Source organism: Neolamprologus brichardi, chromosome 18 (assembly GCF_056152115.1).
Source record: "Neolamprologus brichardi isolate AB-2024 chromosome 18, ASM5615211v1, whole genome shotgun sequence".
Taxonomy (NCBI): Eukaryota; Metazoa; Chordata; class Actinopteri; order Cichliformes; family Cichlidae; genus Neolamprologus; species Neolamprologus brichardi.
This window is the reverse complement of record NC_142121.1, coordinates 4,873,506-4,890,165: the sequence shown is the minus strand read 5'-3', so window position 1 is coordinate 4,890,165 and position 16,660 is coordinate 4,873,506. Positions and strand designations below refer to the sequence as shown.

The following is a 16,660-nucleotide window of genomic DNA, read 5'->3' as shown; positions in this document are numbered from 1 at the left end:
GGGGGGGGGGGGGGGGGGTGCTGTGGTTCGCCACGTCTCAGCACATAAAATATTCTTTGTGGCAGGCGGGCGGACTGGCCAAGTTGCTGCTGCTGTGAGTATGATGCTTCTCATTTCTTTCTTACTGCTGGCTGTGCTGAAGTAGTGCCTGCCTGGGTCTGGAAACTTATGTCCTCCATCATATTAATGGGATAATAATGTGATTGATTGGTCATCCCCCGGGGGAAATGGTCTTTTCTGCTTCCTGAGAGTGCACGACTCATCAGAGAACTTACAGCTGACTTGAAGTGGATTCGTGCCCAAGAGCCCCTCAGCAGGGTGAATGCTCGAGCACATCAGGCGGCTTCCAGCCCGGGTTGGACCGCTCGGAAGATTGTTTGCGTGCCGCTACTCTGTTGCTATCGGCTTTATCGGTGGGGACTAAAGAGGCGGAGGAGGAGGAGGAAGCGAAGAGGGGGATTTGGGAGCTTCAGGACGGCTGAGTCTCGTTGCGATGCATGGAGGCTGCTTGGAAATGCTCCCCGGGTCTCCGGAGCGCATGAGGCGGTTCCAGCCGAGCGACTGTCCGCAGCAGCATCGTGGGCTTCCTGCGGCTCAACTGCAGCTCTGCCAGGCTGTCACGCTGTAGGTTCCGTTACAGGAGGTGCACGGCTCGGTTCGGAAGCCACGGAGCGGAGTTATTTTCGCCGAGAGCGCCGTAATCAAGGAGCCTGAAGGCTGCATCGCGTCCCTGCGTCGCAGTGGTGGTGGATACCGTGTGAGCGTGTCGGGCGGCATCTATGCAATTTATTTTCGACTTTTCATTTTATTATGAGCACAGAGGAGGGAGAGGCGGGTCCCGCGTGTGGGGAGGCGAGTGGAGGTACCACCATACCTCACCGCCACACCTGGGAGGAAAGCGAACCTCACGGCTTCCAAGGACGTCCGCACCCCGACGATGAGGACGAAGCCCTGGGAGGAGAGGAGGGAGAGGGGGCAGAGGGCTGCCGGGAGGGCCGGAGCTGCAGGGACGCGTGTGGGGGTGACACAGAGAAATTCACTGTGGAGAACAACGAGGGGAATTTTTGCAGTGAGGACGGGGCTGTCGGGGGGAGATCTTGCAAGCCTCAGACAATGCATTCAAACTGCAGCAGCGAAACCTGCATCCCCACTCCCAGCTGCAGGATCTGCTTCCAAGGCGCAGAGCAGGTACATGTGGTTTTTAGCTTACTGATGCCAACCAATGTGTGTCCAAGATTGTGTTACCAAATGTGTTTGTAGTGTTGGCAGATTAACAGCCCCGGTTTTGTGAGTGGTCAAAGTTGAATTAAACTGAAGGTGAAGGCTCGGTCCTCGCAATGCTTGACCCTGATTTGCTGAATGTAGCAACTCTTTAATTAAAATTAGGTAAACCTGCTGAGTTCATATCCTGATGGCCTGGTTGGACGGATTTCAGTAGCGCAGAGAGCCAATCAGAAAGAAACACACACACACACACACACACACACACACACACACACACACACACACACACACACACACACAGAGAGAGAGAGAGAGAGAGAGAATCCGAAAGCTTAAAGTGTGTGAGCTTTTTAATTCTCTGAGATGTTACAGGGAAAAGTTTCGTTCAGTAACGCTGGACCTGCTGCTGTCCGTGGTGCTGAAATCACCAAGGGCAGCAATTCCAAAGCTGTGCACAAGTTCTCCTTTAGAAGTCCTCAACAGCCAGTCATATTTTACCATTCATCAACTGACTTACCGGTGGATACAAAAAAAATCATATCATAATTAATTAAATCCCATAATTAATTAATGTCAATTTCCATTTAATTTCCATTAAGTTATTACATTCTAATTAATTAACTAATTAATGTATCATAACTCATAAAGTACAGCTGCATTTTATATATTATAATGTATTTGTTAATAATTGCCAGATCTTACTGTGTTTAGTAGTAAAGGATTAATTCCTGATCAGGGCATCAAACACTGCTTTTTATTAAATGTGTGCACTGGATGTCCTCTGGGGCCACTGCAGTGAGACACCTGTTGCAACATAACCATTTTCACTGCCAGCTCCTCATACATATACTTGGAGCAAGCATTTCTCTTTTAACATTTTGACTACATGATATATGTAAAACCAATGAAGCCACCATGGCATTTATATATCATTTACAAATTTTGTACCCGCCAACACAAACTCTTATATAATATTTGCCCTTTGAGGGTCTAAAAGATGTATAACTTGACTCCAGTAGCTTTCAGAGCGCATTTATATAGCAATGCTATAGTAGATTCAGTGAGCATCAATATCTACTGTTATACTTTTAGTGCAGGTGACAAAATTCAGGCACAGGTAGCCTTAGAAAGGAGTCTTGAGGTCATGAGACTGGTACTGCTGAAGCAGTTGAAGCTGTTTCTAAACACAACCCAGTGTCTGAAATCACAATGACCCAATCACATGCCACTTCCTCCATGTCTCTAGTGCCTGCACATAGCTGTTCCTACATAATGTTGTTTGTGTTATAACATGCAGTCAGAAGCTGCCAATATTTATCTTTTTTACCAACTAATAAACTAAAATTTTTACATACTGAGACTGAATAATTCACCCTTTTATGGATGAAGGATCCCAGCCTTACTATTCATCCCACTGACTGGAATTATAGGCTTAAAAACATAACTGTAAAGTGTGTGTGTATTTATACACACACACTTTACAGTTAGAGGAAAATGTGTCTCTGTTGTGGTACTGGCAACACGATGTTGATAATGTGTGGGTTAATTTTATTTATTTATTTATTTAATAAGGAAATCCCACTGAGATAAAATGTTCACAAGGAAAAAATGACAGGCATACAAAATATAAACATATTGTATTAAAAATGCAATAAGTACAACATGAAATGCAGACATTCACTACATGGCACCTTTAAATCAGAGACAGATGTTTAAGTTTGATTCTTTCTGCAAGTATTTCATTTCCAAGGTCTTTGGTGAGATCCCGGTTTGAAATCTCCAAATCTGTCAAAAACATCAGCACTTCAGAAACAACTGTTTAGACACACACGCACAAACGGACGCACACACAGACACACACCGGTGCTGTTTCCTCTGTGGTCACTGATGTCCAGCCTTAAAGAATGCAGTGGTGAGTCAGAGATTTTTTTTTCTCTAATAAATCTGTATAAATAAAGAAGTACAGATGAACAATATGCTGAATCAATGTTCAATAAAAGCGAGGAGGTGGCTTGAACATACATTATATCACCAAATATCACCATCAATCCTCAAAATAGCTTCCACATCTGTTTTTTCAACAATTAAAACAAAATCTATAAATTGTATTTTCTAATAAGAGTGGCAACTTGTACATTAAAGAAAAGCTTGTCATTTATCCATATACCCTAATACTTGTATTTGTGTATTTTTAAATTGATTTACATCACATGTAAAAAGTCAAAAAAAAAAAAAAAAAGCTAAAATCATCAAACCCTTGTGGGCAAGTTTTTTTATTTATTTATTTTTATTTTATTTTATTTTATTTTATTTTATTTTATTTTATTTTATTTTATTATTTATTTATTTATTTATTTATTTATTTTTATTTTTATTTTTATTTTTATTTTTATTTTTATTTTTATTTATTTTAGAAAACTATAAACTTTGATTTGTCAGCATTTACATTCAGTTTTGAATGTACACAGACGGTGCAAAATTACAGCAGTTTGTAATGAGTAAATTACAGCACGAAGGCCCTGAACTGCTTTACAACAGAGGGAGTGTAATTTAAACGACAGTCTCATCAGCAAAGAGATGTATTCTTGCTGAAATATATATTTTTTTGTAGTATTAAGATAACTTCTAAAATTATAAAACAAAATATGTCCTCAAATGGAAGCCTCTGGGACACCTTTAGTTATTCAAGTAAATCAAATTTGTGCATCTAGACAAGAACATTGACTAAACATTGCTAGTACTATGTCGTAGATTTCCACTGGTGGGTTTATTTTCAGGCATGCCTCATTTCAGAAGCCAAAACAGTGCAAGCCCACAACCCATGATTTTTATCAATAACAAATAAACAAAAATCAACCAAACATACAGACAGAAAGGCTGAATTTTAGTAAACAGTCAACAGAACAGCAAACTTTTATTCGTTTACAAAAATAAAGATCAACAGATCTTCATGCAAGATCGTGAGCAGGGTCCAAAGTACAAAAAATGGATGATAAAAAGTTCAGAGGCTAAAGTTCTGTTATTGTATTTTTGTAACAGGAAGGTTAAATGAAAACTGTTCAAAGTGCAGAGAAGATGGTAGATCCCTCCATAAGGACTCAAAGGGTTTAGCATTTTGGATTGTTAGCAGCTAAGCACACCTTTCTGCCACATGTCAATAATCTCTGATCCATCCAAATAACATTTCTATTAATCAGTTTTTGTGTTTAGCTGCTTCCTTTACAAACACACTGAGAAATCAAAGTCTTCATTTCAGAGCAGCTTTCTTGAAGGAGATGCTAGATGCTCCAAAACTATTTATATATTTTTTATGGCACTCATGAAACTTAGAGCCATGTTTGTGTATAAAGTGCCTTTCAAACACTCAAATAAATTAGCAGTGCTTTAAACGGGTTGTAGAAATGCATTAAAACACAATAAACTGAAAAATAAAAGCAGATAAAAGATGAACATGATGAGCATTATTTTTGTAAGGGTGGAGGCAGCATGTAGATCATAAATGAAGTCCAGTATAATATTACATTACATTTTATTATTGTTTGAGTGAAGCTCCTGTTATAGATGAAACTAAGATTAAACTGGTGAGTCCTTCCACCCATACACAGAAAAACAAACTGCAGCTCCTTCATCGTAACAGAGGGGGATGACAGTGACTGAATTATAGGCCATTAATAATAAATATTTTCCCTGAAGCGATGCATCAGTCTAACTGTCTGCATGTTTTCCTGGAGGTGAATGGACTGATGTGGACCTGCAGGGACAAATGGACATTGTCCTACCGGCTCTGAAATCTGACACTCTGCAGGCCTTTTGGGCTCGTGACAGTGATGGCTGATGAGGGACGATACATCCCTGCTGGAGCTTAAGGGAAGAGGGGAGTAAGGGCAGTAAATGCCTAAGTGAATATCCTGTCTTCTGAACGTGGGCTACAGCTTATTAGCAGAGTTAATCTAATAATGCTGCCTCCGGGTCCAGACTGATATTTGATTTTGATACACGGCCACAGGCTGGGCAAGCTCACCAGTTATCAAGAAAATTGCAAAACAGACATTTAACATTTTAAATATTCACGTCTCGGCAGATAGAGTGAGAATGTGCCGTAAACACCATAAAAATCCTCTTCCAGTCATTGGATTGATTGGTTTAAGCCATACTCTGACATCTTCCATACCACCTTCCTTTCAGAAACCAGTGCTATTTTGTTCATTCAACAGTCCAGGCTAATGATTGTAGTTTATCTTAATTTTGGAAAGAGGAGCTGACAAAACAACCACAACTTGGGGTCTAATTTCACACATTTTCTGCAGCTTTCGGGCTAATCCACCAGCAGATGTATTGAACACATTGAGAACTTCTCGTTTGTTTGTTTAATAGATCTGCTTGATATTTCACTCAAACAGCAGTTGACAGGTGCTGCTGCTACATGGGATTTTTCTGGAGCTTTAAACCACATGTCATAACAATCGTCAGTGGGTAAATGGTGCCCCAAAGGGCTGTTAGGTGGACTAAAATGAGTGTATAGTTTTAAAGAGGACTGCAGAGCGGGAAGCAAGAGCCAATCAGGGTTAGCCTATGATATATAAACACAATTATCAAACCAAAGTAGTGAAAAACTAGATAAAATGTCAAAGGGAGTTATAGCTGTTGTATTGCAAATTACTGAAATTCTTTAGTTTTCTGGAGATTTTTCCTCGATTGCTTATTCCTCAATCTAAAGATCAGGTGTTCCTGTGAAAAGCTCCAGAGCAAATAAAGCTTTAGGCCTTGAGCAGTTTTATATCTTTTATTATGGCAGTTCTTTCACAAGCTACTGCCTTTTTAAAGAAACTTCGTTGCATTGTTTACTCTTTAACAATCGCCAGACTGTTTACTCGAGCTCCCCAGAACGACTGAATAAAAAGCCCTCGAGTTGCCATTTATTTTAAATGTTACATTTGCATTTGCCTGTCTGCACAACAAGTGTATACACAGGCCTCGAGGTGGCATCGTCAGTGACATGAACTTATTTATTTGGAGCTTTCATCTGCACTGTAAACACCATTTGATTATGAAAGTGTTTCTTAAAAGCCGCACTAAAAAGGTATAAGAGTGCCATGAATGACATGAGAACATTGCTGTTTTTCTTATCATGGTTTAAATAACGATTTTCTAATGTGAAGCATATTGTGTTCATTCCCAACTCCAAAAGCGTATTCTTGGAATGTACTAGAGTGGCTTTTTATTTGTTTTATACTGGGTCTCACTCAGACAATCAAAGCAGTGCTATAGATTACCTTCATTAGGCATATCTGCTCTCACTGACATCAGCAAAGGTGAAAAAACAGTGTTTTGAGCTTTTGACTTTGGGGGTGTATTTGCACTGATGTGCTTACTTCCTTATTCAAACTTTTGGACATGTTTTTTTTATATTAGCACCCACCATTGTAACAGTATGAATATGGCAGAGAATAAGAAAAAAATAGCCCCCTTCAAGGTTTACTCTAAATGTTTAGCTACTAACACAAGGTCCAGCTACATAAGAAATACATTGTCTAATGCAGAGCTTGATATGGTTGAAGGGTTAGAGTGAAAATTTGCCATGAAGTTGGATTTTGTTGTTTGTTTGTTTTTGACAAATTAATCATAACTCGAGGACCATTTGATAGCAAGACGATACCACACAGACATGATTTTTTTAGATCTTAGGAGCAAAAACATGATAGCAAAAATATCTTCACTCATCAGGTAAAAACTTATTTATTCCCCAAGCTTATATGGATTAAAGCTTTAATCATATAATCCAATGTCTCTTAAGAAAAATCTTCCTGTTTCTCAGTTCAGAGCAGAATTACAAGATCTACATCTGTAATGAGGTCTTTCACACCAAAGCTAAGATGCCTCAGACTCAGAGGATTCAAAGAGGCTCTGATTAAAAAAGCCTCATGTTTTTTTAAACATATCTCAAGCTGAATATCTTATCATTACAAATCTAAAGAAGGAGAACAGGGAATTGTTTATGCCGCGCAATATTTACTGGCATTCGAGGCTGTGAAGAGTATAATCAAAGAAGCCCGGCATTATTTTTGAAACAGATCTAGTTCTTAACAATTGTTTTTCTCGGCCCACTCAAACGCCCCTCTCAGCCGAGCAGACCTTCCCCTGCATCACCCTGGCATTCCCTCATCTGGAAATTACCCAGGTGCTCATTGCCAACTATTATAACTCATTTAACCACCAACTCATTTGAAAAAAATACAACATTAAGCAAGTTTTACATTGTATACACACCTCAGTGTGGATTAACACACACTAGTTTGTACAGTTGAACACTGCAGCACTATCACAGACATCTAGTGCTGTGGATGTACACTTAGACAAAGTGCAACACTTCCTCTTTCAGATATGTGGGAATTGAGGCAATAAAACATCCAGCCAGAGTGGGAGATATAAACTCTCTGCTCCTAAAACTTGAACTCTGCTGTATATACACACTGAGCACTTCAGCCCCTAAAGGCCTTAATGATGACTTTGACATTAAATCGTTTTTTGTGATTGAACACCCCGCGCTACTGTGTGGGCTTTATTTTTCATATAGTTTCATTTGTGACTGCTCAATTTTTCTCTCGCTGTTATCCTCCCCATGGTGATAATAATAGACAGAGGTGCACACAAAAGCAAAATATACGAGTCCTTTATGGATTACCAATTATGCAGAGCATTTTATTTAAAATCTTATATACAATTTATTGTTATTTAACCTGGAAAGTCAGACTCTTGAGATGTTGTCGGTGTCCAGGTCAAAATAGGTAGCTCAGTCAGCTCAGTTACATTCAATTATAATACACACACAAAAATAAACAAACAGCAGTGCACACAAATGTGTGCAACAAAGAGACATCACAAAATGATCAACTTCAAAACTAAGAAAATGTGAAATATGAGAATAAGTGAATGTAGCTCAGGTCCAACAGGGGAAGCAGTAAGTCTGCAGAAGCAGCTTCCAGGTCATTTAAAATGATTTTGAATCCGCTAAGCTAAACCAGCTCCCTGAGATTTAATCGATTTTGCAGCTGGTAGTCAGCAGGCTAAGCAAGATGTTGATGCATTATTACATTATTTTATAAATTATTATAGATTGTTTTTACATGCTTATGTTGATTGCTGTGACTCTTTCTTTGCATTTTCTGTGTAAGTTTTGTACTCGCACAGCAAGTAAAACTCAACACTGTAATCAATATACTTTTATTTTCAAATTTTGGCAACTCCAATGAATCAGTTTTCATGGTCAGTGGTAATAGTTTGTTGAAATGGAAGTTAAAATATGAGACGTGATTTTTAAACGTGATCATATACTTCCAAATCTGCTGCGGGGTAAGTGTGAGCTTGTCAGTTCCTCTTGTTAATACTGTCACGATTCTCATTTGTTGTGCACTGTAAAACAATGAAGTGTAAGTTTATTGTGCACCAGTGAAATTTTATTTCTGAATCCAAAACAAACACAGATTTAACCAGCATCAGATCCCAGTACTGATATTTTTCCTGCTTGTTTACTTCCTCTCTCTGTGTCTGCAGACAGAAAATTTGTATTGCAATTTTTTATCATACAATAAAAATTCTTTAAAGCTTAACTCTCATCAGGATATTTGACAGTGCAAAAGGATGGGCCAAAACAGATAAATATCAACCACTGACATCCAGGCCGTTTTCCTCCCCTCAACATAAAACAGTGCTGTTTTGTCAAAGCTGCTAGTGTGCACTACAAAGTGTCCTTGGGCGTTGTGGTTATGGCATCGGTGAAATAGGGCTGTCAGTCCCAACTCATCATTTATCAATGTGAACGAGACTATTTTAACACAAAGCAACATTTGGTCCGGAAGCCAACCATCTAGTTTTTGATCCTTCACCCAAAATGAAAATGAAAGTATAAAGGGGAAATTATTCAGAAAGTGGAAACAACAGGAAAACACAAAGATCACTACTACTACACAACTTCAAACTCAGCATAACATAAAGGTGTTGCTTCTAGAGAGCGATGGGGTGGTTAATGCCAGCCTCCAACAAATGCTGCCAAATAATGCATTTAATCTGCATATAGACATTTTAACATCTTTTTAATTCAGTTGTGCTACTGTTCTGCAGAAGAAAGAGGACGGGAGCACCTCAAGGTTACTTTTTCATGTTTAAACTACATGAATAGGTGGCTTGATGAAAGATTTTAATTGTACTTTTCTGTGAAAATACTATTAAGTGAAGGTTAATTTCAGTTGGTGGAAAAATAATCCCGAACAGCAGCTGGCTGATCATCTCGCCCAACATAATTTTTTACTGGTGCCAAACCATTGGTTATGTCAGACCCTGCAATATTGTTATTGCCAGTACATTAAGGCAGCGGTCTCCAAGCTTTTTTGCACCACGGACCGGTTTATGCCCGACAATATTTTCACTGACCGGCCTTTAAGGTGTCGCGGATAAATACAACAAAATAAAACTAGTACCGGTACCGATTTATTATTTATTTATAACACACGTGAAAAGACCCAGGGAAACCGAGTAAACAATAAAAACGATAACAAAATAACGCTGAAAACCGATAAAAACCCTGAAAACTAGTGATGTGTGGATCGATCCTGAAATATTGATTCCTCCGATACCAATCATTTATGTTCTAGAATCGATTCTCACATTAAAATATCGATATTTTAGTAATTTAGGGTAAATTTGTAGTTTATCATTAACAGGAACATAGTGGAAAGGAACTATAACATTCGGATTGTCTACATTCGAAGGAACTACTTCCTCTTCCCTTTCATAGTCATGTGCGAAATACCGCTGTATAAATGTCTCGCAGCCCCTTGGCGTGCGCACTCATAACATAACTCATAATTGGAGTCATGTGCGGACATATTTTACCTCCACAAACAGCTGAGATTTGATTTGCGATACATGTGGCAAAAAAGTGAGGTTTTGCCGCAACACCACTAACCTTGTCAAACACCTCAGAGTAAATCATATCACAGAATATGACGAACGTATGTTGAGGCGAACTGAAGAGGAGGAGAGGGACAGGTGCTGCTAGGGCGAGACAGACGTCTCTCGCGGAGTCCTTTAGTGCTGCAGGCAGGCAAGGTGTTCAGTTTTTTATTTCTATATGATGAACTCTGCATTATTAAGTGATAAGAACAAGTAATCTTATGTCCTGTAATCATTATGATGCTATAATTTGCGATATAATAAATAAAATAAGTTTTTGTACAAAGTATCGGTATCGGATCAGTATCGCCGATACCACCCTGAATATTACTTGGTATCGGATCGGAAAGGAAATCAGTGGTATCGCACATCACTACTGAAAACTATACATTTCACACCTGAGCCTCAACTCTCGCGGCCCGGTACCAAACGACTCACGGACCGGTACCGGTCCGAGGCCCAGGGGTTGGGGACCGCTGCATTAAGGCACAGTGTGGACTGCTGTGACACTGGCATTCCCCGAGATTAGAACACAGGTGAATTGGTTGCTTATCAATATGCCATTATTAGTCACCAAGCCCAGTATCGGCTGACCCAGACACCCATATTCACGACCATGGAGCTTTTCATAAACTGAGTCCCTTTTCTGCTCTATTTCTTCAGTCAGTTCAGATTCACTAATATGTGAGTTGTTGATAAATCGCAACACTGATGCTGAACACCTGTGCAAGTTTCCCACAGAGAAACTTGATCAGGAATTAATAAGGAAGAAGGGAATGATAAGGAAAATCAATGAAATGTTATCAATGCTCATCATTAACGATCGTCTCTTTATAGATGTTTCTTTAATGTTCAGCTGGAAAAGAAACACACAAATAGTTTACATTATTTTCTGACCTTGTGTACTTCTCAATGGAACGACCTTGTGTTACTAAAATAAGTGCACTGTTTTCAGAGAGCCCCTTTGGAGAATTCTCTGACTTATTCAAATTATCCTTGAAGTTGGTTTTATCAATCTCTGCTTCAGTGCAAAGCTGACCTGCATCAGTTCATTCAAGCGAAAGCCTCCGAGGTCCTTTTAAACCCACAAGGTTAATATGACATGATGAAAAATGAGCTCTCTGACCACTGACCTTAATATACTATTAATATGCCACTCACAGCCCAGCCAGTAGGTCAAAGCTGCAGTAATGGCTGCTTGAGGAATGCCTGGAGGAAGAAAAAAGAAAAGAACCCATCGGAACAAATAGATGCGGCTGTAATGATTAATGTCAGGCTGCATCCCACCGTTAATATCCGTAAGTGTTGTAGCTTTGAGAAATGGTCATTGATCTGAGCGATGCTGGTAAGGGCTTCTGGTGAACAAGCCGTGTGTTTTCTTTGATGTATGACCTGTTGGGATAAAAGGCCAAACTGAGGCCTGAAAACAAGAATTTTTGGATGATAGGAAAGATGACACATGGACCATGAAATGGATAGAAGATTGATATTGGATAGACAGCTCCAATATTGAACCGAAAGCAGATAGTTTCTCTCCGTTCCTGAAAAGAGTCTGAGGTTTAATTTATCACTGGTACTACAGAGAGTAGCCAAAATGATAAGAACATGAGACAAGATATGAATGTCAAGTAGCAAGTATAGCTCCAGGTTTTGTTTGCTGCTTTTGCATTACCATGTGCAGGGTTTGCAGAGTGATTGTGAAACACAAGTTCATATCGTGAACCTTTTACAAAGATGGAGAGAAAAGTGCTCTATCAGTTTCATTATCTGCAACCACAGACTAATGGATAAAGTCACTTTGTATATGAACATAGCTTCCAGGTTTGAATACTAAAACCAGTTTGCCTTAAGGGAAGACTCCATGGGCTATACAACTTTTATCCAGATGAATAAAAGTCTATCAAACAATAGCTCTTTGGCTGCGATCTCAGTAAACATTTTCTTGTTGCATTATTGGCTCAGTCATCGTTTTTGAATCATATAAATGAAACATAATGGTATATTTTTTAGTAAAAGTAAATTATGGTCATTACTCGAATCAGAAAGGAAGATTTTCCAAGTTGTTAGCTAATGAGCATGCCGTCATTGGTGCAGCCAACGATCCAATCATCAATCATTGCCAACTTTTGGATGACATCAGATGCACTGATCTTTCAGACTGTCTTTGAAATCTCTTGGTGGTCAGTGAGTCCTTGGGATGTCAGTGGAACAGATATGACTTGTTTTTGCAATCACAGGAGTTGACCCCTGCTGGTGAGTAATTCGATTTGTGTTAGATTTGAGGTTGGATGCAGAAGCGTGTTCAAATTTGGGGCATAAACCTGTTGCTAGGCAGTCAGTAGGCTGTGGGCCTCTTGCCTCAACATCAAATAGGCAACATCATTAGGGAATGATGTTATGCCATCATGTGGCATCTCTTACCAATGATGTCACAGAATGATATTTCAGAGATTGGAAATGTTTCATTACTCATGCATAACTAACCAAGAAAATTAAAGGTGATGTCACACAACTACAAAGAAGAGGTGTATTAGAGGTTATGCACTGATCCTCACATTTGTTTTTGCTGATGCTAACATGCCTAAATATGCCGTGCAATATCAGATATCTAAGCAGAGGTTTGAGGATGTAAAGTCCTAATAAACAGGACGGAATCACAAAAATTGTGTGTGCCTGGTGCACCAGTGAGTACTGCACAAGTAATGAAAAAGGTCTCAAAGTTTTATCATACTTTATAGCTTGGTAGGATGAAACTTTGGATATAGCATTTAAAGTCAATGCTCCAGCAAAAACTGTAGTATTTTAGCACAGGTGTCAGCAGTTGCTCCTAGAATTTGCACTCGGTCTAAGCTGCTTTAGACTGAAATGCCTACAAATGGTATTTAAGTTTAATCAGACCTTTAACTTCTTCAGACTCTTCCCCATTTACCTTGGAGACGGGTGATAAAACTCAAAAAAGTGACAAAGGACCTCAAGCTGCCCATGGAAGTGACAGTAAATAAACAGTTGCTCCTGGAACTTGCACTAAATCTCAGTTGCTTTTTTCTTTCACTGTGAGTATTATTGATGAACAATTGAGGCTAGACTAAACAGAAATCATCTCTGCATCAGCCGTCATGAAGATAGTCTAGCTATTTAGTAGTTAGTTTAGCTTATCCAGCTGTAGCTTGAAACTATCTCCTTCTTGACATGATTGGAATGATTTTTAATCCATCCTCAATCATTTAACATATAAACCAGTGGTGTCAAACATAAGGTCCGGGGGCCTTGCGTGTTGTGCGTGGTCCTCGATGTAAAATGAATTTGACAGCTCTGGTCTAAACTGTATTTGTGTATTTGTGTCAGTTTGTCCCCTAAAATTTCTCTCTGTTTACGTTTGACCTTTGCCCTCTCTCTGGTCTCCAGGGGGACTTGTTGAACCCATGCAGGTGTGACGGCTCAGTGCGGTATACCCACCAGCAGTGCCTGCTGAAGTGGATCAGCGAACGGGGCTGCTGGACCTGCGAGCTGTGCTGCTACCGTTTCCAGGTGATCGCCATCAATCTGAAGAGACCATGGCAGGTATAATACTGCTGAAAGGCAGAGTATTTACCCTCTGCTGAAGGTTGCCTCACTTTCAGACTTAACTGTTCTCTCTTTATTATGGTAGCAGTAACAACTTTTAAAATAACTCAATAGAGAAATGCATAATTAAAGCCATGAAAGGTCCAACCATGGATTATTTAACAAATAGATTAAATGAAGTTGAGTTATTTTTCTAGGTTTTTGTTTGGTTTTGTTGTTTAGTGTCTTTAAAACTTTTAAATTTAACACACACAACTCAAAAGGGGTTTAAGAGGCTTTTAGGCAAGGCACTAACTGTTTGTGAGTCAGTTACTTGTTATGAAAAATAATACAAAGTCCTCCAAATGGAATGACAAAAATAGATTTTTTGCTTTTTCTAAACTTCTACCTCTATGATGAAGGTTTGGGTAGATTTGTACAACTAAAACTGTTTAGTTAAGGTTCAGGAAAAGTGGCAGTCATTATATACAATGGAGATATGGAATATGTTAGCTGACCACATAAATAAATAATTACACTCTGACTGCATAAATTTTGTGTTGTGACCTTTTAAATAAATTTGATATGTATTTGTGAAAGGGCTGTTCAGTGGGGCAGTGCTTAGGACTTGCCTGGGTTTAAACCTGCTGGAGGGTGTGGCGTTTGCATGTTCTCCCTGTGCCTGTGTGGCTTCTCTCCAAGTACTGTCGTTTCGTCCCTCAGTCCAAAGACATACATGTTAATCGGTTATTCTTTTTTTGGCCTGAGGTGTGAATATAAGTATAAATGGTTGTCTGTTTCTCTGTGTTTGCCCTGCCAACTTTTCCATGGTACCCTGCTCTATGCTTAGTGTAGGCTGGGATAAGCTAGTAGCGTAGGAGAGCAGAGTGCTGTTTCATTATGTGAATTTTCCTTTTTTTCATTCTCAGTCAAGTACTTCCACCAATTATTTTGGTTTTCCTGAATTCATTTTTTCAGGGGCAACAATGACACAACCGCCAAAGCAAGACTGGTTTAACAGGTGGAGGCCACTGACGCTTTGTCCCTCCTCATCTTTTCTGATGGTTTCACTAGTTTTAGCATTTGGCTAGGTCAGTGTCACTACTTAATAGCTTGCTTAAAGGGGAATCATATGATTTTGGGGGTTTTCTCTGTTTTCTTTATATTATTGTTGATGAGGGGTCTCGAACTCCAGTCCTTGAGGTCCAGTGTCCTGAAACTTTTCCATGTGTCCCTGTTGCCACCTCAGCATGCATTCAAGGTCTATAGTCTTGCTAATAACCTACAAATCGTCTTCAGGTGTGTTGCAGCAAGGACATATGGAAAAGTTTCAGGACTTGAGTTCGAGACCCCTGTAGAGTCTTCGCCTTACAATTTAAAGTGCCTTGAGTCAACTGGCAATGCCTGGGCCCTGTAGAGGTTGCACAGGTTGTGAATGCCAATTGAATACTAGAGTTGGTAAATCCCTGTGCTTTTTACAGATGAAAGCAGGTTCAGTGTGAGCATATGTGACAGACATAAAAAGGATCTGGAGAAGCCATGGAGAATGTTATGCTCAAACAGCAACCTGACTGCCATGAAAACCTTAGACCCACTGTCAGACCTCGTGCGGGTGCAGTGAGTCCTGGGTTCTTTCTGTCGTTCAACAATGCCCGGCCTCATGTTAATAAAACTGTTAGGTTAGGGTAAGAAAAAGAACACGATACGGGTCAAAATACAAAGGTTGTTAGTTTTTCTAAACTCCATATTCTTTCCCCTGGAGACTCTTGACAACACATGTGCTGCATGCACAAAGTATACTTCCTTATGAGTTTCAAAGTCATTCTTAACGTCTTCAAACGTCTCCAAATCCTATTCATGAGCTGAACAAATAGAATATTTCACATTGGTTTTTCATGGTTTTCTGTGGCAGAGGTAAAAACCACATAAAAGGTGGTTTCTGATTTATTTTAACTGTCTAATAAGGTCATTCCACTTCACTCATTTCTAAATGAGATTCTTCAGTCTTCATACTTGCAAACTGTGTGAAAAGGACAGAGTACATAAAAAAAAACAGATGTTTCAGGGTCATTTCGATGACTGTTATTTTTAATATACAATTTTGAGCTAAAAGATCCTATCATGTTTTTTTTTTCTTTTTACCCCATTAATGTTGAAAACAGCAGCTGTTTTGGAGACCTTCAGCAGTCCTTTGCTGCTCTGCATGATTATACCAAACATTCACATTATGGAGTAACTGATGATTTTTTTGGTAACTACCAATTCAGTGCACATGGATATGATTGAAAAAGCGAGTGCTCTTTTTTCAAAAACAAAGTGCTCTCTGCAAATTTGTAGTTTTAAGAAGCTAAAAATGACACATGCCACCAAACTGCAGCCATTTGTTTCCTGTCCGCCTTTTTTTAACTGCTTTTTACTACCGTCGAGGTTATAATTTGCCCCCACTAAGCGTGCTCTCTAAATTATTATGGGGGCATTAACTAGAAATAGTTTTTACAGTCACTGATGTTATCGACCCATCAGTTGGATTTATGCTCAGAAATATTCACAGCTTCTCAGTTGGAGTAAAAACAGCCTCACGGAGCCAAACTGGTAAAAAGCCATTTCACTGGCAAGCTGACAACAGATAAACCCACCTGCGTCTGTTAGAGCTGCTCTTGTAAAATGTTGGCTTAAAGTCATATTTAGAACCCAAATGTGGAAGTGCACTTATCCTATGATGATGATGATGCACACTTTTCTCCTTACTGACGTTTAAATAAGCGCCTCTAATTGCAGTTCAGTGACTCATTGTGCACAGAAAGTAGAAATAAGTGGATGAATCTTGACCTTTTTCAAAGTAGGATTTAACCCTTCAGATGCAGAGTTGTTTTGCAAAAACTTTAGATTATAAACTAGAGGGGTTGATTTAGCAGCAGTTACACAGCTTCAACCACAATAACAC

The 16,660-nt window shown here is 39.3% G+C and overlaps 1 protein-coding gene across 1 annotated transcript in view; it reads left to right on the top strand.

Moving 5' to 3' along the window:
* Positions 1-319: 319 nt before the first annotated feature.
* marchf11 (membrane-associated ring finger (C3HC4) 11) overlaps positions 320-16,660 on the top strand; it is a 29,920-nt gene continuing 13,579 nt past the window's right edge. The window contains exons 1-2 of the mRNA XM_087832396.1: positions 320-1,188; positions 13,579-13,734. Coding sequence (XP_087688522.1) covers positions 811-1,188; positions 13,579-13,734 — 534 coding nt within the window. The 5' untranslated portion in view covers positions 320-810. The remainder of the gene's footprint in view (positions 1,189-13,578; positions 13,735-16,660) is intronic.